Below are 23,452 nucleotides of genomic sequence, written 5' to 3'. Positions count from 1 at the left end.
ATGTATGTATGTTGTATGGCAATGTTCAAAACGACATTGAAGCTAGTTAAGTTGTTTTAAGCTCTACGCTTAGAGATTCAGCTTTTTTGGCTTTTTGTCTTCGCTTAGTAAAAGTTGGCAGCACTGATTTATATATCGCTCGCACATTTGAGTCAATCATCGAACATTTGGCTATCTCGCTTGCGCCAATGCTATTGCTGCGCTCCTCGCACGTTGTATTTGTAGTTCGATATTTCTATTATTTATATATTTTTAAATTACACGCTCAATTACATATATTGCTGCTAAAGACAATTAATAGAAAGCTGCCTACTGCTTCATTGAAGTGCTAAATAATAAACGACAGCACAAGCCCACATACAACTTGACTTTGACTGGCGTGGCCTGCACTTGACGTAACTTTGGGCCAAGTTTGTTGTGAATGGTCGAAAAGTGTTCGGAAACCTGTTTGCAAGGTGTTTCGCATAAACTGCAGCAGCAGCAGCACTCTGGGCGGCAAAGCATAAAGCGTCAGACACACAAACACAGACACGTGCATATATACAAAAGCAATCGGCTCGGCAAAAGAAAGTTTTGACGCAATCGAATGGCCGCTGCTTGTAATTTGTAATGAAGAAGCGTCGTCGTCGTCTGGAGTTAACAGTTAGCGCTGCACTCTGCCAGCGGACAGTTGTGGACGACAAGTTAGTGGATATTTAAAATATTTCAGGTAAGCGATATGCATTTCAAAATGCAGCAGCAGCAACAGCACACAACAGTTTCGTATTTGTTTTGGTATCACCAGCAGCATCTGACGACAACAACAAAAGTGAAATCGCTGATAAGCTCAACCCCCCCGAAAGTTGTGAACTTAGTCTATTTTAAGAGCATGTTCAATTTAGCGCGCTGACGAGCGTAGCATAAATACAAAAGTTTTAAATAAAATTAGGAAGCGCTCCAATGGGCATGACACCTTGTAAGTTTGACTCGGTGATCTTCATCTCATTGCATTGTCACTTCACACAAAATAATTTGGCAATCATTTTGTCGCAAGCTCCTCGTCTGCCGTCCGCCGCACCTTGAATAACTTTAAAACTAATTTGTTTGTCTAACAGCGAAAAAATGCCGTTGTTGTTAATTTTGTTGTTTTCTTTTGTATGAATTACAGAAATGCCATTGAAGACGCAGCCGCAGCCGCAGCAATAAAAAGTGAAATCAGCACACACAAACACACAGCGCATACATATACAGAAACGCCAGTGGAAGCCATTGACTTATATTTTGGCAGCTTGAAGCGACAGTGTTTGCGTTATGACGCCTGCGGTAACAAGTGGCGGCAGTGGCGCTGCCACGCCCACAGTGAGCAATGTTGGCACGCGCCGCAAGCACAGCACGCGAGAGCAACTACACCAGATTGTGGCTGGCGGTACGTCGGCGGCAATAACACGTTCCACTTGCCAGCCATTGGATGTGCTCAAGATACGCTTTCAGCTGCAGGTGGAGCCGCTGCGAGCCACAGGTGCACCACTTGCTGGTCAAGTGCTTGCCACCTCCAAATACACATCCATTAGTCAGGCGGTGCGCACAATTTATCGCGAAGAGGGCTTCTTTGCTTTCTGGAAGGGTCACAATCCGGCGCAAGTCTTAAGCATTATGTATGGCATCTGTCAATTTTGGACATATGAACAACTGAGCCTGCTGGCCAAGCAAACCAATTACCTCAAGGATCATACGAATCTATCAAATTTCATTTGTGGTGCTGCGGCGGGTGCTGCCGCAGTTATTATATCTACACCATTAGATGTGATACGCACACGACTGATTGCGCAGGATACGAGCAAAGGATATCGGTATGAAACGAGATCAATATATCCAAAGACTGTATAAACTTAATTTCCATTTTACAGCAATGCCACGCGTGCTGTTACGGCCATAGTCAGGCAAGAAGGAGCACGTGGCATGTATCGTGGCTTATCCTCAGCTCTACTACAAATTGCGCCGCTAATGGGCACCAACTTTATGGCCTATCGCCTGTTCAGTGAGTCGGCCTGCAACTTCTTCGAGGTGGAGAATCGCAGCAAGCTGCCGACTTGGACGCTTTTGGTGCTAGGCGCCTCATCGGGCATGCTGTCCAAGACTATAGTATATCCCTTTGATTTAATCAAAAAGCGTTTGCAAATTCAAGGCTTCGAACGCAATCGTCAGACCTTTGGGCAGACTTTGCAATGCCGTGGCGTCTGGGATTGTCTGCAGCAAACGGTGCGGCAGGAGGGCGTTCGTGGCTTATACAAGGGCGTGGCTCCCACGCTGCTCAAGTCAAGCCTAACGACAGCCTTGTATTTTAGCATTTACGACAAACTTAAGCAGGTGCGATTCTAAAGATTCGCATCGGAGCACACAACTCTACTATACAATAGTTTAGGTAATTGCAACATGGAAACGCACAGAATCTATTTTTTATATATGCAATTTACAATATGAAAAACGACGCTGTTAAATGATATTAAGCATAGTTTCGTTGTTATTTAGTTACGGGTTTTTGTTGTATGCTAATAAGGAACATAAAATACAATACCTTAATTTATAAGATATGCACACGAAAAAATAAAATACCGTGCATAATCACAGTAGTAATTACGCCGTTATTTTATTTTTAAATAAATTAACTGACGACCTATTTTATAATTTCAAAACACACATCCATGGGCGTACCCAAGAGAGAAAAATTGGGACGCAGGAGTCCAAATAAACTTTCTGTTTTAAAAACTTTCAATTAAAAACGTATTTTATTATATTTTCAAACTGGATACAATAAGTGAACATATTCAAAAGAAAAAAGCTTGAGCTTAAAGCTTTTAGCGCGTGTGAAATTGAAGCTAGAAATTATGAAATACAATGAGTCAATGCTACGCCAATTTCTCATATGTTTAGTTATATTTCGTTTTTTGAGAAGCATGCAAGCATGTCTGATAAGAAAATTTGTGGTTACCGACCTGCACCAGAAAATTACAATAATTGGTTAACAGCTTTACATGCTGAGCGTCTAAAGCGTTTGGGCCAAAGAAACTCGGCTAAGTCGCTGGGCAGCCAACAACGTCCAATGATTATAGTCTTGCACTTGTTTGCTGATGACATTGAAGGTTTGCAGCATTGGCTAGATATTATCTATGAGCTGGCGGCACCGACTGCGTATGGTGAGTGCATAGATTTCGTTGTGGATGATCTTTGGGGTGCATATGTCTTCCAATTGGACGGCTTTTCAATATGCCGAGGTGACAGCAGCTTTGATATTACATCACCACCACTTATATATGGTGTAAGTACAGCTGGTGAGGTGCACTTCTTTGGCAATGCGGCAGGACCTCGCATACCCAGCGTGGAGAGCCTTGGTGAATTTTGTGGACAACTGTGGCAGCAAAAATTGGTGCAGGAATTTGGCTTAGAGTCTCGTCTGCAAGTGCAACCAATTCACTTGGCTGACTTTAATAAATACATTTATGATGAGGAGCAGGGAGATGTGCTACTTTGCCTCTATGGTTCACATACAACGCATAAATTTCTGCAAGATTTGGAAATCCTGGCTGCTAAACTGCAACACGAGCAAATTAAGCTATACAAAATGGATGTACAAATTGATAAACCACCCAAAAAGTTTATAACATCTACTTTGCCAGCAATATTTTTTATAAAACGCTTTGAAAAGAATAATCCGTTGCGATTTTATGATATATCAAATGGCCCTTTGGCCATGCTGAGATTTGTAGCCCAACATGCTACGGACCAACTGAATTTTTATTTTCGCGACGCGCAGCGTAAAGTGCACGTTGAATTGCTGCAACAAATGCGCAACAATTTTAAATCTACAATTTATTATGCTTGGCGCCTTTAAATCAGCCGTTATCGTTATCGAAAAATATGTATCGTTCGGTAAACAAATAAAATGCTTAAAATACCATGCAAAGAAAACAAGGAAAAGCATGCTATATTGCTAAACCATGGACAATTAATTAATAAAGCATATAGTGTGTCTGATAAGCAGACTTACGAGCTAAGAGCTGAACTATTTGAATTTCAACCAAAGCCAATAATAACAACAACAACAAGGAAACGCAAACGCAAGCATGTGGAGCTAAATAAGAATGAAAATGTTGCGGAAACGGAGAACATTGCAAATTACTTGGAGCAATTGCCTGAGCCAACTACACGTAAAACAACAACAACTTTGGATCGTTGCTGGGAAGCAGCGTATGAGCTGCCACAGTTGCATGGCGCCAACTTGAGCAGCAGCTGGCAGGAGTTCCGAACCTGCAACCAAAACTTTATTATACCCACTGCAGCACGTTTCTATAATCACAATGTGGAGCAAATGGGTGCACTGTTGCCACAGCTACTGCCCTGCTATGATTTAATTGTGCTAGATCCACCTTGGCGCAACAAGTATATACGGCGTTTAAAACGCGCTAGGCAACAGCTGGGCTACGCCATGTTAGACAATGAGCAGTTAGCTTTATTACCACTGGCACAGCTAATACATAAACACACTTTGGTGGCCATTTGGTGCACCAACTGCAGCGGTCATCAGCAGACACTGGAAGCAAAGCTGTTGCCAAGTTGGGGGCTACGTTTGCTGCATAAACTACGCTGGTATAAGCTCAATACGCAACATGAGCTCATCAGCCAGCTAAACGAAGTGGATGTGACCCAAAAGCAACCTTATGAGACGCTCTATTTAGCCTGCCATAAGGAAAGCGAATTGAGCTATTGCGCTGAGCTTAGACAGACGCAGCTGCTGCTCAGCGTGCCCAGCATTATACATTCACATAAGCCGCCCTTGCTGTGCTGGCTGCGAGAGCATTTAAAGCTGGCCGAGCAGCAACTGGAACCTAATTGCTTGGAGTTATTTGCGCGCTATTTGCAGCCACAATTTACATCCATAGGCTTGGAGGTCTTAAAGTTAATGGATGAGCGCTTGTACAATAAAGTGTAAATAATTAAATTAAGTAAAGAGCAGCAAAGTGCTGGCAATAGAGCATAGACAACTATGCTCTATTTATTTTATTAAATTGTTACACAAAGTGAACAAAATGATGTACAAAAATCCTCTTTTGGTTTTAAATGTTTATTCGTGTACTGTTAATGAGAGCAAATGCAACAGAAAATTTGTGTTTGGGGTGGTGTGTGTGTAGGCAGGCGAAATGTTAAACATTTGTTTTGTATTTTCGTGTGTTAAATTAATTATTAAATGTTATTAAGCATTATTAATACACAATGTATTTGTTGTGATTGGCTTACTCCATGCCCTGAGCCATAGCAGCTGGATTAGTTGGCTCGTTGCCGCCGCGCTTCTTTGAGCCCGAAACAATATCATCAATTCTCAAGAGCAGAATAGCAGTCTCCACAGCAGTTTTGTAGGTCTGCAGCTTGACAGCCAATGGCTCCCAAATGTTCTTAACATTCATGTCGACAATTTCGCCAGATTCGCCATCAATGCCCCAGGCACAGACGCCGGGCCCGGTGTGGGAAGCGTGCTTGGCGCGCAGCGCGGTAAGAGCACGAATGGTATTGGCACCACAGTTCTGAGCCAGGGTGCGAGGTATGATCTCCAGAGCTTGTGCCACAGCCGTATATGGTCCCTTGAGCTGTTTGCGCGTCAGCAACTGTGACACAGCCATTTCGACGGCGCCGCCGCCAGGCACAAGACGTGGCTCCAGCACTAAGTTGCGTGCCACATGCAGGGCATCCTGCAGATTACGCTCGGTTTCGTTGAGTATATCCTTGCTGGCGCCACGCAGCAATATGGTGCAGGCCTTGGGATCCTTGCACTGTGTAACAAATGTGAAGTAATCATCACCAATTTTCTTGATTTCGAACAATCCAGCGCCAGTGCCGACATCCTTCTCGGTCAACTCCTCAGTGCGATTGACAATGGTGGCGCCACAGGCGCGCGCAATACGCAGATTATCGGTTTTGCGCAGACGACGTATGGCCGTGATGCCAGCCTTCAGCAGATAATGCTGCGCCAGATCGGAAACGCCCTTCTCTGTGAACACCAAATCGGGCTTAACAGCTATAATGTCGGCGCACACGCGCTGGACAAACTCCTCTTCGATTTGCAGCATGCGCGTGAAATCTTGCTCGCCAACGATTTCCACATTTGTCTGACTCTCGCCCTTTTTGTATTCCAATGAGCAATCCAAAAGCACAATACGTGGATTCTCAATCATGCGACGCATCTTGGGATGTGTAACATCCTTGTTGATCATGACGCCCTTAAGCACGCAAGAGTCCTCAATAGCTCCGCCGGGAATCTTCTCCACCTTGGCATAGCTGTAAGAAGTTCATTAGTTTTTAACTATCATAGCATAGCATAGACACTTACCGCTTGATGTCAACCTCCAGACGGCCATTCTCATTCAGCGTGACTGTCTCTACGGCATCTAGTGCAATTTTTACTGCCATATCAGACCATTTGCCAATGAATTTTGTGCCAACGCAAGCCTTCACCACATCGGCCATTTTTGCCCTGTCCTTAATATCAAGCTGCACACTTAAGTCAGACTGCAGGTGATTGACTATGTCTTCGAGTGCCTCACGATAGCCGCGGATAATGACTGTCGGATGAATCTGCTGCTGCAGGAATGGCTCGGCAGCGACAAGCATTTCACCAGCCAACACAATCACAGAAGTGGTACCATCACCAACTTCCTCATCCTGTGTGCGTGCAATTTCAATCATGCTCTTTGCTGCGGGATGCTGCACAGTGATTTCACGCAGAATGGCATTGCCGTCGTTGGTCATCACAATACCGCCCATGGGATCCATCAACATCTTTAACATGGCCTGTGGGCCCAAGCAAGTGCGTATCACATCAGCAATGGCCTAAGCAATTCAAACATTTAACATTATTAGAAACAGATGGTCATACATGTAGACATGTGAGTCAGAAACGCTCACACACACACACACTCATACCTTTCCGGCTTGAATATTTTCCAACTGCACTTTGCGGCCCGATTCTCGCTTTGTGTTTTGACCTAAGTGTGCAAAATTAGCTTATAATTGTCGCGTATTCAATGCAAATTTTATACTCACTCAACACGAGTATTGGTTGCTGTCCACCAAACATGTTTATAGCGGTTTTTTATTTAATTTCTTTGAAAAAATACAAGAACTCGTGCCTCACGTTTGCTATAGCCGCTGTTCGAAAGAGAATGACGTTTGTTTTTGAGGTTAAAAACGGTTACCAGAGCTGCTAAAATGTTGTCAGAAAAAAGCTGTTTTTAAAGCTAAGAATGGCGAAGAAAACTTTTTGTTTCTTTAACATAACTTGGCAATAAGTTTAGTAAATCTTAAAAAAAGGAAGTGCATTTGCAACAATTTATATCTGATAAACAAATAGATTTTTCTTGGATACAAGCTAAATATTTTTAAAAAATGCGGAATTCTCACTACACAGAACTGACACAAAAACAGCGATTGCGGCAGCTCTATCGGTGACACACGATTCGAGAAGATTCGATAAAAGAGCGGGCAGTAATTAAATAAAAGTAATTGAAGTTGATTTAAAAAATCATTTTTAATTCTCATGCGTACAATGTACGTAAACAAATGACAATGTGATATGCTTTTGAATTAACTAAAAATGGGTGTAATTCTGTATAAGATTACCACCTGTCGATAATAAGCAGTTATTGTTTGACCGCCACCGCAATAATCAGCTGTTGCATTTATTGTTTATAAACGTTTTCAAGAGGCACTGTGCCCAAATACACAATTATGGATGCCAAAAAAATATCTTTTGGCTTTAGCAAGGTGACAAAAAAGCCCAATCTCTTACCCGTCAAATTGCCAAAGGAGGAAAATAAGGTAGAACTCATAAAATGTCTCGAAGGCAAGGAAATCATGTTGCTCGCGTAAGTTTATATTGTTTAGCAAAATATGGAATAATTTTAAAAGCTTTTTATATTTGCAGCGAAAAACAAGCAATTGCGCCGCTAGTTATACAGTTACCAAATAATCAAAAAACTTCTACGGCTTTGGCCAGTCTGATGAAAAGGCGCGCCGTGCTGCTTGGTGAGGAAGAACCAGAGCCTGAAGAGACTGCACAATCAATTGCCGAGGTCACTGGGACTGTTAACAGCGAGAACTTGGAGCAACGCGCAGCACGCGAGTTACTTGCTGCTGCCCAAGCAAATGGTAGTGATACCACAGAAACTGAAAAGCTTGTATTACCTGCCCTCAAAGCTGACGAACTGCCACTGGAAGGTGCGAAGGAGTCTTCTTTAGATGATTATGACTCTATACCAATACAACAGTTTGGCTTAGCCATGTTACGTGGCATGGGTTGGGTTGAACCGCCTCCAAAAAAGAAAGGCGCAGGACCAGTAGACGACGCGCCATTTATGCGACCCAAAGGTATGGGCTTAGGAGCTGACAAGGCACTCAAGCCTAAGGCGCTACTGGTGCAACCTGAACAGAATGAAGTGCTGGAGATTAAAAAGACTGCATATGTACGCATACTTGGTGGTAAGCAAAAGGATCAATATGGTCAAATCGAAGGCTTTGACGATCATGCGGGGCGAGTGATTGTCAAAATGGCAATTGGCGGCAACAAAGAGGCTTTCAATGAGTTTCTCTGCCAGCCCGTCTCCCGCAAAGAGTATGCTCAATATGGCAAATGCATAAGTAAGTATCAACTATAGGCCTGTGAGCAGCAGCTAGTGAAACTTTAACTAAACTCTTGTTTGCTTGCAGATTCGGCCAAGTATGAGGAGTTTAAAAAGCATGAGAATCAACATGGGCAAATTATTATAAAGCGGGAGAAGTCAACAGAGCGCACAAGTCATAAGACAGAACGCCGAAAACAGGATGAGTGTAAGTCCTACAGGACAAAAGATGAAGATCGCAAAACGCACAAGACAGAGCCGCGCAGCAGTCGCTTGGAGGAGCGACAATCTGAGAGTAAAGGCTATAAAGAAGAGCGTAGCACAGCCTATAAGTATGAGGAGAGACGGCCGTATAAGAGAGAGGAGCGTGAAGAACGTAGTTCCTATAGAGCAGATGACAAACACCTCGCTTCCAGCAGCAGCAGTCGCCCTAACTCACGCGGAAGCAGCCGGCACAAGCCAAAAAGTAGTTCTGACGAAGCGGAAGACACAGGGGAATCCACCGAAAGCGATTCAGACTCTGCCTACGAGCGCAAGAATAAGAAAAAATCAACCAGCAAATCCAAGAAAAAGAAGTCAAAGAAGAGCAAAAGTAAAACACATCGTGAGCGTCGTTATTCCAGTGATAGTGAAGATAGCGACAACAGCGCCGATGACAGGGCTCGGCGACGACACCAGAGCAAGCATAAAAAGAAAACCAAAAAGAGCAAACATGCGCGCTCTCGGACACGCTCTCGATCCCGTGATGGGCGCGGCAGGCAGTAGTAGTAATGGAATAGTACCAAGAAAATGAAATGCAATTTCAGAGTTGTTTATTTGCTCATTTCAAAACTTTATTTAAATAGGTATGCGTGTATGTGTAAAATCAGTAGACGCCTAAGCTTGTAAGCTTATGCAAGATTAAATTTTCACAAATAAATCACAAAAATGTCTTTTTCTTTGAGAATCTTCGGGTATGCCCGAGCTTACATTTAAGATCATGGAATTTAAACTAATGTTATGAATGCGCTTGGTAAAATTAGCATTTACAATAATTTAATGTGTGCAAGATGGCGAGTTAATGACTTAGTGTTTGGTATTGATTATGCTTGGTTTACATATATTTTGGTCGAACCCGATGGTGATTTATGTGGTGTATTTATGTATGACGAATTTTTTTTAATTATGTATAATATAATTTATTGATAATAATAGTGAGCCGTTTACTGCAGCTTCTTTTTGCCATATTGTAACTTCTCGTTGACTATCTTGGAAGCCTTTTGAGTCAGCGACTTGAAGACATCCTTCTCCTGCAAACCTGGCCACATGAGTACCACTATAGTGGCAAAATACATTAGCAGCAAGTTGTTAATAATGGCTCCAATCCAAGCGACAACCAACAGGGTTACACTTATTGCAACCACAACCTGAACAAATGAATATTACTAACTAAATATGATTCCCAAAAACCGTTGTTTGCTTAACTCACCATAGTTGGCTTGCGCTCATTGAGCAGATACTCATACCATTGGGTAGCGCGAGCTCTTATGGAGCACAACTGTCCGCAAACCTCTTCAAATTTGGCCTCCTGTTCGCCCTCCCATTTATTACCACTGGCTAACAGTCGTGATAAGGTTGGCAGCGCAAAGTCCCCAAAGAAAGCCGAAAGCGCCAGCAAGGAGAACAGTGTTATACATGACAAGTCCATGTACCACAAAATCAAATAGTTAATGCTGATTGCAGCAAAAACAATTCCGGCATAATATTGCTTCTCCCAGGTGAGCAAATCGTAGACGCCTACAATGGCATTGCGCAAGGGCTCCAAATCATGTTTCAATTTGTTCAATGCACGTTTCTGCAATCACAATGGCGTCATTTGTTGCATTCCTGTTTTGCAATTCTGTGCAAATGCAAATTAGGTCCTTGCTTACCTGGTCAACCTGTGGTGTTGTCATCTTGGCTAGTCTGCTTGATATGAATGGGCGTTTGATTAAATTTAATTTTGTTTTTCAAATATAATGCATTAAACGCACTTTTGCGTTGTTGTTATTTTAGGAGAAAAATCAATTTGTTTGTTCAAGCTTCCTTTTTTATTTATCGAGTGGGATGACAGTCGTCGAACTTATCGTAACGAGCTTGAGAGTAACTGCTTAGTTTGAGAGTAACTGCTACTAAGTTTGAGTTCGATTCTAATTGGAAATAGTGTGACCAACAGAACGTTATTTATGAAACTGCAAGATAAGAGCAACAGATGTGCGTCAACTCGAACGGTTATTTCGTTTTAAACATTACCAAATACGCACTGCAGTAACAACAATAGTGCGCATTAAGTGACATTTTATGTGACATTTATTTGATCAGCAATGGACATAAATATCAGCGGCGGATTGAGCTCGCTGGGAACAGTGACTGAGGACGATGGAGATTTGCAAAAGGTTTTGGCCATGTTGGTTCTAGGACTTGGCAGTCTGATATTTGGCATGATACCTGCCTTTATATCCGAGCGAAACCGTCAGCGCTTTCCGCTAACAACATCGCTAATGTTGTGCTTTGGTGCTGGAATTTTGCTAGCGACAGCATTGGTGCATATTCTGCCTGAGGTAATACGAGTCCAACTGTAAGGCGAGCCAAGTGTCTAGCTTATTTTTTGTTTGTAACTTTTACAGGTGCGCGAGGCAATGCAGTCAAAGTTTGCCGAAGTCACGCTTTGTGGTGGATTTTTCATAATATACTTTATTGATGAATTCATACACTATTTCTTTGGCGAGGCTATACAGCATTCTCATGCACCTGCAGCTGGCTCTGGTCACAGCCACACAGGTCAAAACCGTTCCTCCAATGCCTATGGCGCTGTTAGTGAACGCACGCCGCTCATGAATGCTGAACATCAGCCTACAGCGCCCCCGCATAGTCAGCAAAACGGTGATAAGTAAATTGATTGTTGTCAATTCAATTGTATAGATTCTAATTAATATTTTATCAATGACAGCGCTCACAATCATGAGCATGACCAGCATGCGCACACTTCCGCTGATCATAGCTGCAATGACGCCAGCGTGGAGGATGCAAATGCACGCATTTGTCATACGAGCCATACGGAGCCTTGTGCGCAGTCCATGACCGGCACACTGGGACTTTTTGTGGCGCTATCACTGCACTCGGCAATTGAGGGGCTAGCAATTGGCGTACAGAACTCATCAACAAAGGTTTGCATATGTTACCTTGAAACACATTTAGATTATGCTGTGCAAACAACTACAGCAATCTAAGGCACATTTATTTACTCAGATAAGCAATTTAGTTTCTGTTTATTTGGCAATCAGGTGCTCTTTCTGCTCGGCGCTGTGGCCTGTCATAAGTTTGTGATGGGCTTTTGCTTGGGCCTCGAGTTTCGCTCCACTCCACGCGCTACCATGCGCTCACAATTCATAGGTATTATGGTGTTTGCTTTGGGAGCTGTCTGTGGCATTGGACTTGGCATGCTTATTGTGCACTCGCCGCAGTATATGAACAAGACTACGCTGGCTATAATCCAAGCGCTGGCTGGCGGCACTCTCTTTTATGTGACTGTCTGTGAAGTGATACCGAGAGAAAAGGCACGCTGGCATAGAAATGCGGAACGACGTTGTGCGGGATTTGCGCAGTTTATAACTGTTTTTGCTGGCTTTGCTACCATGTGCATCATAAATTATTATCTCGCGGGTAAGTCCCCCATCATTTCTCTCGCTTTGTGTTAGCTTAACCACTTATGCTTACCATTTTCAGATGATGACTGAGAATCTCTGTTTTTAATCTGTAATAGCAACAATTGTTTTGTACGTTAACTTGTAAGTGTAATTTTAAATTGTGATTTTTTGTATGTGAATAAAAGAAAAACATTGCATTTCTTTATGACTACATTTATATTTTTAGCTTGCTCCAAGATTTCTATACATATAATGTTGTTTGTGTTATACTTAAACCTATTTGTCGAATCAAAAAAACATACGCTTCTTTTAATTCGTATTACTAGGCAGAATAAAACTTGGAAATTTCATCATTTCATAAACATAATTGCTTGTGTACAAACGCACATGCATGTATAATATATATTAATATATATATATATTTTTCAATATTCTGCTTGCAACAACACCTATTTAACTACTACACATTGATATATGTAAATTGTAAATGTCCATTTATATATAATATTGTGTGTGTGTGTGTGTGTGTATGTAAAATTTTTCATAGTTTTCAATTGCTGGTGGTAAAAACTTGAAATAGCTTATGGCAATGCCAAAAGGTTTCATAGCATACAGTACAGTTTTTGTTTCCTCTTAAATTCTTGCACAAAACGAAACCGTAAACCGTCAATGTAAATTTGTAACGGATATATGTACATATATCGATTTGTCAACTGTATACTTTTATGTCTAGTTTGCATGCGTGCGCACAACAAAGCGATCCTTAGAACATAAATAAATCTAGTAATTAAAGTTGCTCCTTCGTCGCAGCGCTAACCCCATTCTCATCATCATCATCATGGTTATCGTTATCCTCTTCATCATCACCCCATTCGCTCATGAGACTCTTCAATTTCTCCTGTGTGCCCGCTGGCTCTGTTGTTAGTTCCTCATTATTAACTTCAGCAATTTCATCTTGTGCGTTTTCCTCTTTGGCAACGGCATCGCTGCTGTTGGGCTCAGCGCTTTTTTCTTCGGTAGCTGTTGTCACCTGCTGTTGGCTTTCATCCGCTTCAGCAGCATCATTGCTTGGCGCATCTTCATGTTCAATTACTGCATCGGCTGGTGGAGTATCCGACGCCCCGGGAAACGGTTGAGTGTCCTCGAGCATAGCATCAGCATCGGGCGCTTCCGCTTCGGCAATCAGTTCATCAAGTAACTCTTTACGTATATTTTCCGTTTCTAAATGCACATCCTCAGGGGTGGCCGCTGCCTCAGCAATCACTGTAATGCCGGACACCATCGTATCAGTTTTTTCTTCTTGCGTCTCTTCCGGACTTTCGTCCTTGATATATTGCGCATTAACTTCTTCTTCCTTTATTTCTGTAGCTAATTGCTCTACTATATCTGCAGGCTTTTCCTCGCTTTCAACTTGCTCTTGCGGCTGCTCATCAACATCCATTTTCTCTGGCTCTGGCTCCGACTGTGTTTGGCTAACATCACCTGAACCTGATGCTTCGCTGGTAACAACTGGTGGCGTTGATACTGTTATAGCTTCCCCGGTATATTCTGTGTGTAAGCTTTGCATTGCCAAGTCAATATCATCCTCTTCAGCCTGCGATTGTTCCTCCTCTACAACCTCTGCCACAGGCTCAACTGCAGTAGTTTTTGCCTCTGTTTTCTCTTCAGTTGTTGCTGTTTCAATTGCTTGCTTGCTGCTATCCACATCTTCGTCCTCCTCATCGTTTTCATCTTCGCTCCAGTCACCCGTTAGCTCTTTTAGTTTCTCTCTAATGTCATCGCGACGTTTCTCTGGCTTTGGCTGCAAAAGTCATTAGTTTATATATATATAAAAATAATATGTATTTCATAGATAACTTACTTCTTTGCTATTTTGCTGTTCAGTTTCCAATTCATCATGCTTTGATATCAAATTTTCAGCCCATTCCAAATTGTCCATAGACTCTTTGCTCTCGTCCCCAGCCCCATCGCTTTTTTTGCTACTGCTCTCCACCGAGCCAGCAGCGGCTAGCTCGCTATAAATTTGACTATCGTCATATTCTTCCTCGGTGCCTGCATTGGACTTGGCATCCGTATCCTGCTTGCCCTCGGTCTCGCCATCTTGCTCGCTGAGCACCATAACCACACCACCAGTGGTAGTGCCCGCTTGTTGATTTAGCTGTGACAAAATCTCTTTGCGTTGCTCTTCCGTTAGCTCAACCTCATTGCCCTCGGCATTGACAAACTTGACCTCCTGCTCCTGCACTGATTCTTCGCTAGTCTCCTGCTGTTGCATCATGGCACTCGTAGCTGGCAAGCTAATGTCGGATAAAATGCGCACCTTGGACTGCTCACTAGTCGCTGGCGTCTCTGATTCTAACTCCACTTCTTGTTCATCGTCATCCTCATCTTGTGAACCTAAATACTCCTCATCTGTTTCATCGATAATGCCATCCTCCAAGGCTTGAGCCTTATGAGAGCTCTTCATGTGCCGGTACAGCTGCAATTCCTGGGCAAACATCTTATTACAATAAATGCATTGCTGTTTATTCTCATCCGTATGCGCCTCATTTATGTGCTTGTCCAGCTCCGTTTTGCTCAAGAAGGTTCGATTGCAAAGCCCACATTCGGCAAAGTTGTACAATAGCGATTTGATCTGATGCTCTTTGTACATATGGAAATGAAGTTCACGATTGTTGGACGAGCGCCAGCCACAGTGCTCGCAGAGCGCTGGATCAATGGTTTCCTTATGTGTGTTGATCAAATGACGCCGAAAACCGCGATACGATGGTATGCTAATAGGACGTCCATTAACACCACAGCGAAGGCAGAGCCAAGGACCTTTAAACATATATAAAGCAATATTAAATGTGTCTTTTATTAAAGTGAGGCTATTAAATTAAGCTTACCTGTAGTGTTCTCAGCGCCGAGTGATATAAGCGAATGCATTGTTTTGCTGTCAATGCGACGTTTCTGCATCGCTGCTGCTGCGGATGTGCTTGCTGCTGCTGTTATGCTTGTTGCAGGCGCTTGTACTGTTGTTGCTGCTGATTTCAGAACAGGCTTTTGTTGTTGCTGCTGCTGTTGCGTAGATATCATTGGCTTGTCGGATTTAAAGGAAACATGCAGTTTCTTATGCGGCGAATTGGCACTGACACTGGCGCTAGTAGATGGCGTCGCCGCTGCAGGCGAACCGCGTTTAATGTTAATGCTTGGCTTCTCTACGGGACTGTTGGGCATAATCTTTAGCTTTATATTCTTGTGACCCTTCACAATGTGCGGATATTGTCGAAGCACTTCAGCAATAATTTTAGTATGATTAAGCTTAGCATTTGAGGAATCCTTGACAATAATTGTAGGCGTTTGGCTGGGTGAATCCTGTTTGAGTATGATGGTAGTGGTGCCATGCTCCACCTGTGCCTGTGTGCCACCAGATTGCGACTGTTGCGGCGTCTGTGGCTGTGACTGCTTGGATGTTGAAGGCTGTGGCGGCATATCGTCATCATCATCATCGCAACCCGCATGCACATCATCATAGAGCATATTATCATATTCCGCATCAGCATGATCACCAAATTCTGCGGCAATTTGCTTGCGCATGCGCTGTTGCTCGGCAAACTCTTTAACCTCCTCCAAGCTGGGCTTCTTTGATGGCGGCGACAATAAACTGGTTTGCGCTGGACGCTTATTGTTGTTGTAACCCTTGCGAAGCTGCTCAAAAGGCGATGTGGACTCTTGTTTGCTGGTTACGGTTGATGGGGAATTGTCTCCGTACGGTGAGCGATTATTCAGACCACCGGAGCGTAATATGGCGGGTGTATTAACAGTACGCTGTTGTACATTGCTGCGCGCTGCGGTGACCACACCACGATTAAGCGACGACGTTATGGGCGCACGCTGCTGTGTATTGATGCTGGGCACCACAGGACGACGTCTAATGCCCTTTGGACTGGGCGGCTAAAAAATAAAACTTAAATTAATTTAAGGCTTACGACCAGTGTTAAATATACTTGCCCTTTGTTGTCGATTTACATTTTCCATGGTGCGACGATGAGCCTCCAGCAGTTTCAACAGGACCGTCATATTCATCTCCTTGGCGGTGCGCAACAGTTTGCCATACATTTTAAGCTCGAATTCCAGCGTTCCCGTGTACATAAAATTAACAATGGGCACCACCACATCCGCTTGGAATTCGGCTGGCATAATGAGTGCATCGTCAATGGTTTCACATGTCTGCTCCAGCACATTGAAATAGTCTGTGCACGCACTTAGCACCAGTCGATGCACTTTCAATTGTGAATTATCACGAAACTGCAGCGTCAAGTCACAATAGTCCGTTTTGTTGAAGAAATTCTGCAGCTTCTGCAGAAAGAAGACTCCCCAGTTGTCCACTTTCACGGACTTTACTTCACCCATTTTTTGTTTTGTTTTATTAAATCCTTGCAAGCGTTAAAATGAAGCTGAGTTCTATTTCAAACGCGGCCTCCCCGTCGCGATATCGTCGTTTGTTTGGCTTTTCTAGCGTGCGGCTGGCGCAACTGTACTCCGTTTGGAGGCAGGAAATTTCAATTTAGGACACACATTTAGGGCAACGTCGATATATAAAAAACAATATAGCATTTACACAATAAATTAGTTAATATATTTAAATATTTATGTTGGTTTAGTTTTTAGCACAAGCGCACAAATGACGCTTGCATTGATTTTCATTGCATGACCTTCACTGCAATTGCGGCACATAAAAAGGCCTTAAAAATTGTTGCACACATACATATGCAAGCATGTAAAAAGAGTTGCACATGTAAGAAACAATGCAACAAATGTCTTAATTATTATTTCATTATACTTATATAGTTCACATACACAAACTGTTTATTTATTTAACTCTTATTATTATTAAATTTGCTTTTTATTCAATAAATTGGCGCTGGGAAATTTCACAAGCGCTCATACGCAACCCGCAATCGTTATCGTTACTCTTATATTTTATTTTAAGCAATTTCTCATTTGCGCTTATACGTAAACTACTCAACATTCATTGCACAACATTTTAAATGATTTATTTGGCATAAAACATACATGTAATTGCTATTGCACACTCTTTTTACCGGACAAAATTTGTAATTTTCTCATGAAACAAACAAGATGGCGTCAGAGTTACCCTTCAGTTATCTATCGAACACCCTGCTCGATAGTAAAAAGTAGTCCATTGAAATGAACTGTTCAATTGAACTTGTTCAACTGCAATTGCATCCAGCAGTTGGAAATATTACAATTTAAAATGCGTTTTTCGACCTCTAAAATAAATGCGCTATATTACAATTATATATTTAAATTTTAATAGATACATTTATGCAGCATATTCGAAATTTCTATGGCTTACACTTTCAGCTGGTTTCAGTTCACAACGTTAACCAACACAGCGGCAACACATTGTGCTTTTGGTCCGAGAAGAATTAAAAACAAATACAAAAACAGTTCATCTATTGAATTACATTAGCCGCCTATACAGGCTAAGTACACCCTATCTTAAAAATTAAAATGAGCTCGCGAAACCGAGGCAAGCCTAGACGGGGTGGTGGCGCATCAGGTGGTTCCTACCGTAATGTCAAATCAAAACACAATTGCGAACGTAGCTTTGCCGAGCAGGCCAATGAGCTGGCTGAATCAGATGACAGCGACAGTTCTGGTTCCACTTCATCCGGTGATGAGAGTGGAGGACAGAGTTTGGGAAAGCCTCCGCACTTTGCTGTAGCTATGTGGGATCTAAATCACTGTGATCCCAAAAAGTGTTCAGGGCGTAAACTGGCACGCTTGGGACTTATAGAAAACTTGCGCTTGGGTCAAAAGTTTGCCGGCCTAGTACTGTCGCCAGTAGGACAGCTATGTGTGAGTCCCAAGGATCGCGATATAGTCACATCAGCAGGTGTGGCAGTTATAGACTGCTCCTGGGCAAAACTTGATGAGACGCCATTTAATAGAATGCGTAGCCCACACCCAAGACTATTGCCATTCCTAGTGGCTGCGAATCCCATCAACTATGGCAAGCCCTGCAAGCTGAGCTGCGTGGAAGCCATAGCGGCTACCCTGTACATATGTGGCCTAACAGAGGAGGCACGTTGGTTTATGGGGAAATTCTCCTGGGGTCATGCCTTCATAGAGCTGAACGAGAAGCTGCTTAATGCGTATGCAGCGTGCCAAAGCAGCGAGGAGATAGTAAAAGCGCAAAATGAATACTTGGAGACAGAACAAAAGGAACGAGATAAGCCCAGAGATCTCAAAGAGTTTTACCCAACTAGCAGTAGCAGTAGTAGTAGTAGTGATGAAAGTGAATCAGGGCAAAAATAACGTTTATTCAGTTTATACAAGTTTCTTATGTATGTTTTAGCTAAATCTACATATATAAGCTGCACTTAAATAAAGTTTATTTTGAATTTGCAGCGTTGTCTACTGTGCATTGCGCACGTACTCGGGGTCCACATTGATAAAATTATTCATGCTAAAGTACATGGCGCTATTCTTGACCAAAAATTTGAGAAAATCATGCAGATGCACTAATAACGCCTGCATAGCCGGTTGATCTAATGAGGAATAGCTTAGCATGGATCCCATGCGCACAAACAAGCGCAATAAATGGAATGAGCCATATAGCTCGGATAGTGAGGTATCTGGATGCTTTTGCATAATATCCGCATATTGTGTGCGCTCAAATTTGTATAGAAGTTGCGACCCGAGCATGACATTAAAGTACTCTAAAACTCCATCGAGTACATCGTTAATAGCCACCTCTTTGCTGGCGCTGGTTGACTTAACCGACTTCTTATACGCCAAATACTGATCGACTATTTGCTGTACTGTCACTTTGGCGGGCAACTCTAAAAGCTTATGCTCGCGCACCACAGCATACCAGTCATCGGTTAGATAATGCTTCAGTTCATCTGGTATTTTGATTTTAACCTCCAACTTGGCTATATATGTTTCTTCGCTTTCCACACACGGCGCATCGTTGCCACTTACAGCTGTCGCTCCTGCTGCTGCTGCGGCTGGTGGCTGCTGTTGGCTTTGTGCGCTTGAATCGCTGGAAACACCCGTTGAACTGGCACGCGACTGTTCCACACTCCGCTCACTGGTATGTGAGCTCATACGCTTTGTTTTAGTGGGCAAAGGCATCGTAATCTCATCTTCTGTGGTGTCCATCGGCGTTGTAGAATTCTCGGTTTTCTTGTCACTGCTTGCGGATTGTGGCGTAGTTGGACGTGCTGTATGTATAGATTTGCGATTACCACGACTGGTTGTGATTGAGGTACTACTGCTTGTTGTGCTGTTGGTGCTGACGCTTTCATGCTTGGCATTTGGAGCAACACCTACTGGCGTCGGCGTGCTACTAACACTGCTGTTGCTATTGCCGCCTGTCAGGGACAACGATGTGTTGCCATCTTTGGATGGTGTTGAAGCACGCGATTCATTTTCCATTCTCTTAGCTTTGGCACTAACTACTTAATGTTAATATGTAACGATTAGCCTGCTAACTACAGCAACTGTTTTACACTCACGCTTTTTGTTCTCCTTCTTCTGCCGTTCGCCACACAGTCTTGCCAGCTCCTTTTGTCGTTTGATGTTTTCATCATTGTATTTCAGCACACGATTCTCAGGTACCCATTCGTCCCAGCTGCGCTTTTGAAAATAAATAGAATATATTAATTCTTAAGCCATGCATCAAATCTTACTTCTTGCTCCATCCCGCATAGTGTATGTAATATTCAACCGGCGTAATTTCGGTTTTTGTTTTGAGTACTTTGGCTTCATAAATGAGCGGTCCGTGGAAACAGAGTACGCGCTCGCCTGCAAACATATTTCCATAAAAATTTGTGCCCTTTTTGTAGTTAATATATAATTACCATCAGTAAACAAATTAGCACCATCCATTGCATTCCAGTTGTCTATTTTCACTGTTTTTACTTCTCCCATTTTATGCAGTTGAAAATATATGCCAGGGCGTCGTTGCTTATTATCGCGAGTTGGCAGTCCTGATATGTATATGCAAATATAACGTTATACCAGGGCTACATGTCGCCAACACAGATAAACCAAAACACATTCATTATTTTTTGTAATAATCTGTATTTAACAACTTAATATTAAATAAGCGTTTCACATTTAAGTGTGTAACTAAGATTTTTTCGCCAGTTCCTCCTCCTCCCAGGGACGTGGGCCTCGCTTATTGGACCAATTATCAATATCGATAGACTGAACTTTGTTATATTCTGTTTCAAGCGTTACGTCTTGGCGTTTCTTCATTTTCACGCCATATTTTTTCATCTCTTCTGGTGAAACAGGCTGTATTTTAGCGTATTGATACCTGTAAGACAATCCATTTTAGTTGGATATTTATGCTAAAGTTATCCGACTTACCTTAAGCTGGAAAACTGCTGCAACCCAAAAGAACCAGCTACTATCATAACAAGAAAGGGCACGCCGTATTTGAAAGACTTTTTGTTGGCGTAATAGTTAAGCTTTTGTGTAAACGACATGTTTTTGTTTATTATTGTTATGAAATGATAACAAATGGCCAGGGCTCTCGAAAGAAGCAGACCGATTACATCCGATATCGATTTCTCGGCGCCCATTGTTTTGGAAATGTATATTGAGAAACCTTTTGAATATTAAGCTATGGTTTGGATTAATCCGCATGTGAGAGTGTCAATTAAGCCATTGAAGGCACTCCCCCTCAATATAAAGTATGGCTTTGTTGCGACAACATTTGGGAAATTATTACTTGGTCTAACAGGTAACGACGCAATTTGTCTTTTGTATTTCGTGCAAAATGATGAAAAGACTTCGTTGGAGGAAGTGCAACAACGCTGGCCAAAGATTGAACTTATACCAGATGCATCGGTCTTAGCCAAGTGCAGCAAAATCTTTGCTAGCGATAAGGAAAACCTTCCCACTATTGAGCTTGCAGTTAAAGGCACAGATTTACAGCTGGCGGTTTGGAATGAGCTTGTGAAAACCAGCTGTGGCAAAACATGTACCTATACAGAGCTGGCTGAGCTTGTGGGCCGTCCTAAGGCAGTGCGAGCAGTTGCCAGCGCAGTTGCCAAAAATGAAATATCAATACTTATACCATGTCATCGCATTGTGTCCAAAAGCGGTGCTCTCAAGTACCACTGGGGCGGCGAACTAAAGCGTGAATTGTTAAACTATGAAGCAAATACAGAGAGATAAAGTGGAATACAGTTTTAAAAAATTCATTTATTGAAATTCAACTCTGGTTTGAACTTGTTTTCTTGGTAGCATCATATTCAAACAAATTAAGAAATGCACAGAATTTTGGGAAAGATCAACTGAAATGCAAAACAGACTCGAGATTGTGCAACATCCCCGGCAACACTATGCACGCAGATCCTACTTAAATTGTACCTACTAGATATAGTAAACTGTTTCTATTCCCGATGGAGTAACACGAAAATCGCCAAGACCGAGAGTATAGCCCACTGTAAATCAGAGAATAGTTAGATATTGTTTATTGCGTGTCTGAAGATTACTTGCCTTCACTTTAGGATATTCGTTCATAAATATTGTAATAATGCCGACATAAGGCAAAAACCCTCTAGCACGGCCAACAATGTCTTTTTTCGTTAGCCACATCTGTCCAGGCGCATACAATCCTCGATCATCTACATTGTTATTATCGCCCTTGGTTAGGAATTTCACTGTGCCATCCTCCCTATAGCGTAAAATGTATAATCAAAGATTCTATAGAAAGATTAATAGCAAGCTTACTTTTCGTGCAATTTGATTACACGATGCACAATGGGAATGTCTCGCCCTTCTACTTTGAAGACAACAATTTCACCTACGCGCACTGGCTCCTCTTTGTAGTTGGTAAGGAAGAGCAGATCGCCTCTATGGAACGCCGGTTCCATACTGCCACTGAGCACTACCACAATGGGCGATTCACTGCCGGTAACCACCATGAGGCCCTTCCATATCATCAGTGCAGAGGATACAATCATAGCGAAGCTCAGCACTTGGTAGAGCGACTATAATTAAACAGCATTTGTTAGCCATATTGGTGTTCACCCGCATGCGACCCGTAATTTACCTGGCGTTTGTTCATTCTATTGAAATCGCCCATCATCTCATCTATCTGTAACATGCTCGCTAAACCCATGGTGGCTCCCTTTAAGTCCTTAGTTCAGCCTTACAAAATGATATAAACAAGTTGGTTTGCTAATGCGATTTTTGCATGCAGATTCCGGACTAGTTCCACGAAGACAAAATTGTTGCAATAGCGCCGGACAGACGACGCGTTCCTTTTTTGTTAGCCGACACGTCAGTAGGGTGACCAATGTGACCAAAGCGTATAATTCTGGTGGAGGTTGGGCACACTTATCGTTGGTTGCCAAGAAGCAGCCAGCCCTGTTGCTAGGCTATCGAAGTACACAGCTGTTATCGTTGCCGGTGTGCATGTGCGTGCGCTTTTCTCCCTTTTTACGGACTTTGTAAATAATTTGAATAGTGATTGAGGTCATAATGGGTGATAAACTGCTAGACACTACACAAATCATAAATGGACTGGCCGTGATGATATCATTCTTTGTCGGCTACAAATATGCACTTAAAAGAGGCGACGCCTGCCCTAAGTCTGATACATCGACATCATCTGATGTATCAGAGGAAGGTGCTGCAGCCGCTGTGGTTGACAGAGTAAGGAGACTGAAGAATGCGAAAGAATAGTGTGTCACATCAGTTTACTGCTACTTACAGAACTTTGGAGGCTTTAACGACAACTTTAAAATGGTGTTAGTCGTGCGCAACGACTTGAAGATGGGTAAGGGCAAAATAGCCTCCCAATGCTCGCATGGAGCGGTTGGTGCTTACCAAAGAGCTGTGAAATGTACACCTCGCCTACTTCGTGCCTGGAAGAACTGCGGCTGTGCTAAAATTGCAGTGCGTGTGGAGAGTGAAGCCGAACTAATGACCATAAAACGTGCTGCAGAGAAAAATCAATTAAATACCTGTCTAATACGCGACGCTGGACGCACACAGATCGAACCAAACTCAAAGACTGTGCTGGCCATTGGACCAGCAGCTGCTGCCGATATCGATCGTGTGACAGGCCATCTGAAGCTATTGTAAAGCACATACGCTTAAATATTT

The 23,452-nt window shown here is 42.7% G+C and overlaps 14 protein-coding genes across 15 annotated transcripts; 8 read left to right on the top strand and 6 right to left on the bottom strand.

Moving 5' to 3' along the window:
- The first annotated feature begins 263 nt into the window (after positions 1-263).
- Positions 264-2,716, top strand: LOC108603481 (mitochondrial thiamine pyrophosphate carrier). Its single transcript, XM_017992329.1, has 3 exons — positions 264-709; positions 1,148-1,829; positions 1,887-2,716. The coding sequence occupies exons 2-3, from the start codon at positions 1,291-1,293 to the stop codon at positions 2,356-2,358; spliced, it is 1,011 nt and encodes a 336-aa protein (XP_017847818.1). The 5' UTR covers positions 264-709; positions 1,148-1,290; the 3' UTR covers positions 2,359-2,716.
- Positions 2,717-2,941: 225 nt separating this feature from the next.
- On the top strand, positions 2,942-3,767 carry LOC108601294. The gene is made up of 2 exons (XM_017989194.1): positions 2,942-3,604; positions 3,744-3,767. The coding sequence occupies exons 1-2, from the start codon at positions 2,942-2,944 to the stop codon at positions 3,765-3,767; spliced, it is 687 nt and encodes a 228-aa protein (XP_017844683.1).
- Positions 3,768-3,858: 91 nt separating this feature from the next.
- LOC108604669 (N(6)-adenine-specific DNA methyltransferase METTL4) lies at positions 3,859-5,001 on the top strand. Its single transcript, XM_017994221.1, has one exon. It carries the CDS (start codon positions 3,920-3,922, stop codon positions 4,964-4,966), a length of 1,047 nt encoding a protein of 348 aa, XP_017849710.1. The 5' UTR covers positions 3,859-3,919; the 3' UTR covers positions 4,967-5,001.
- Positions 5,002-5,082: 81 nt separating this feature from the next.
- LOC108604668 (T-complex protein 1 subunit gamma) lies at positions 5,083-7,184 on the bottom strand. The gene is made up of 4 exons (XM_017994220.1): positions 7,072-7,184; positions 6,952-7,013; positions 6,359-6,858; positions 5,083-6,306 (listed from the first exon to the last, which is right to left on the bottom strand). The coding sequence occupies exons 1-4, from the start codon at positions 7,103-7,105 to the stop codon at positions 5,268-5,270; spliced, it is 1,635 nt and encodes a 544-aa protein (XP_017849709.1). The 5' UTR covers positions 7,106-7,184; the 3' UTR covers positions 5,083-5,267.
- Positions 7,185-7,592: 408 nt separating this feature from the next.
- LOC108601683 (G-patch domain and KOW motifs-containing protein) lies at positions 7,593-9,448 on the top strand. Its single transcript, XM_017989592.1, has 3 exons — positions 7,593-7,892; positions 7,952-8,664; positions 8,734-9,448. The coding sequence occupies exons 1-3, from the start codon at positions 7,756-7,758 to the stop codon at positions 9,408-9,410; spliced, it is 1,527 nt and encodes a 508-aa protein (XP_017845081.1). The 5' UTR covers positions 7,593-7,755; the 3' UTR covers positions 9,411-9,448.
- A 23-nt stretch (positions 9,449-9,471) lies between these two features.
- Positions 9,472-10,683, bottom strand: LOC108601684 (ARL-6-interacting protein 1 homolog). Its single transcript, XM_017989593.2, has 3 exons — positions 10,556-10,683; positions 10,114-10,479; positions 9,472-10,051 (listed from the first exon to the last, which is right to left on the bottom strand). The coding sequence occupies exons 1-3, from the start codon at positions 10,577-10,579 to the stop codon at positions 9,848-9,850; spliced, it is 594 nt and encodes a 197-aa protein (XP_017845082.1). The 5' UTR covers positions 10,580-10,683; the 3' UTR covers positions 9,472-9,847.
- Positions 10,684-10,867: 184 nt separating this feature from the next.
- LOC108602377 (zinc transporter ZIP1) lies at positions 10,868-12,484 on the top strand. The gene is made up of 5 exons (XM_017990482.1): positions 10,868-11,224; positions 11,291-11,553; positions 11,614-11,830; positions 11,948-12,326; positions 12,390-12,484. Exons 1-5 carry the CDS (start codon positions 10,988-10,990, stop codon positions 12,398-12,400), a joined length of 1,107 nt encoding a protein of 368 aa, XP_017845971.1. The 5' UTR covers positions 10,868-10,987; the 3' UTR covers positions 12,401-12,484.
- A 242-nt stretch (positions 12,485-12,726) lies between these two features.
- LOC108604385 (centrosome-associated zinc finger protein CP190) lies at positions 12,727-17,457 on the bottom strand. Its single transcript, XM_017993841.1, has 5 exons — positions 17,369-17,457; positions 16,304-16,827; positions 15,199-16,246; positions 14,172-15,130; positions 12,727-14,111 (listed from the first exon to the last, which is right to left on the bottom strand). Exons 2-5 carry the CDS (start codon positions 16,703-16,705, stop codon positions 13,098-13,100), a joined length of 3,423 nt encoding a protein of 1,140 aa, XP_017849330.1. The 5' UTR covers positions 16,706-16,827; positions 17,369-17,457; the 3' UTR covers positions 12,727-13,097.
- A 256-nt stretch (positions 17,458-17,713) lies between these two features.
- LOC108601801 (ribosome biogenesis protein TSR3 homolog) lies at positions 17,714-18,654 on the top strand. Its single transcript, XM_017989737.1, has one exon. The coding sequence runs from the start codon at positions 17,831-17,833 to the stop codon at positions 18,635-18,637; it is 807 nt and encodes a 268-aa protein (XP_017845226.1). The 5' UTR covers positions 17,714-17,830; the 3' UTR covers positions 18,638-18,654.
- On the bottom strand, positions 18,634-20,273 carry LOC108601800 (nuA4 complex subunit EAF3 homolog). Of its 2 annotated transcripts, none has more exons than XM_017989735.1 (4): positions 20,188-20,273; positions 20,017-20,131; positions 19,843-19,958; positions 18,634-19,785 (listed from the first exon to the last, which is right to left on the bottom strand). In XM_017989735.1, the coding sequence occupies exons 1-4, from the start codon at positions 20,255-20,257 to the stop codon at positions 18,737-18,739; spliced, it is 1,350 nt and encodes a 449-aa protein (XP_017845224.1). In that variant the 5' UTR covers positions 20,258-20,273; the 3' UTR covers positions 18,634-18,736. The 2 variants fall into 2 exon arrangements, with proteins under 2 accessions (XP_017845224.1, XP_017845225.1); XM_017989736.1 differs by having other exon boundaries at positions 18,634-19,782.
- A 139-nt stretch (positions 20,274-20,412) lies between these two features.
- Positions 20,413-20,896, bottom strand: LOC108603373 (cytochrome c oxidase assembly protein COX16 homolog, mitochondrial). The gene is made up of 2 exons (XM_017992135.1): positions 20,702-20,896; positions 20,413-20,648 (listed from the first exon to the last, which is right to left on the bottom strand). Exons 1-2 carry the CDS (start codon positions 20,818-20,820, stop codon positions 20,459-20,461), a joined length of 309 nt encoding a protein of 102 aa, XP_017847624.1. The 5' UTR covers positions 20,821-20,896; the 3' UTR covers positions 20,413-20,458.
- Positions 20,897-20,941: 45 nt separating this feature from the next.
- Positions 20,942-21,529, top strand: LOC108603369 (bifunctional transcriptional activator/DNA repair enzyme Ada). The gene has a single exon (XM_017992132.1). The coding sequence runs from the start codon at positions 20,960-20,962 to the stop codon at positions 21,512-21,514; it is 555 nt and encodes a 184-aa protein (XP_017847621.1). The 5' UTR covers positions 20,942-20,959; the 3' UTR covers positions 21,515-21,529.
- A 20-nt stretch (positions 21,530-21,549) lies between these two features.
- Positions 21,550-22,636, bottom strand: LOC108603368 (signal peptidase complex catalytic subunit SEC11A). Its single transcript, XM_017992131.2, has 4 exons — positions 22,395-22,636; positions 22,073-22,332; positions 21,839-22,016; positions 21,550-21,783 (listed from the first exon to the last, which is right to left on the bottom strand). Exons 1-4 carry the CDS (start codon positions 22,461-22,463, stop codon positions 21,733-21,735), a joined length of 558 nt encoding a protein of 185 aa, XP_017847620.1. The 5' UTR covers positions 22,464-22,636; the 3' UTR covers positions 21,550-21,732.
- Positions 22,637-22,708: 72 nt separating this feature from the next.
- Positions 22,709-23,451, top strand: LOC108603370 (probable peptidyl-tRNA hydrolase 2). Its single transcript, XM_017992133.1, has 2 exons — positions 22,709-22,999; positions 23,060-23,451. Exons 1-2 carry the CDS (start codon positions 22,826-22,828, stop codon positions 23,429-23,431), a joined length of 546 nt encoding a protein of 181 aa, XP_017847622.1. The 5' UTR covers positions 22,709-22,825; the 3' UTR covers positions 23,432-23,451.
- Position 23,452: the final 1 nt, after the last annotated feature.

The sequence above is a fragment of the Drosophila busckii genome, chromosome 3R, assembly GCF_011750605.1.
Source record: "Drosophila busckii strain San Diego stock center, stock number 13000-0081.31 chromosome 3R, ASM1175060v1, whole genome shotgun sequence".
NCBI lineage: Eukaryota > Metazoa > Arthropoda > Insecta > Diptera > Drosophilidae > Drosophila > Drosophila busckii.
Note: the sequence above shows the minus strand (reverse complement) of the source record. Positions and strands in the feature narration are given on the sequence as shown.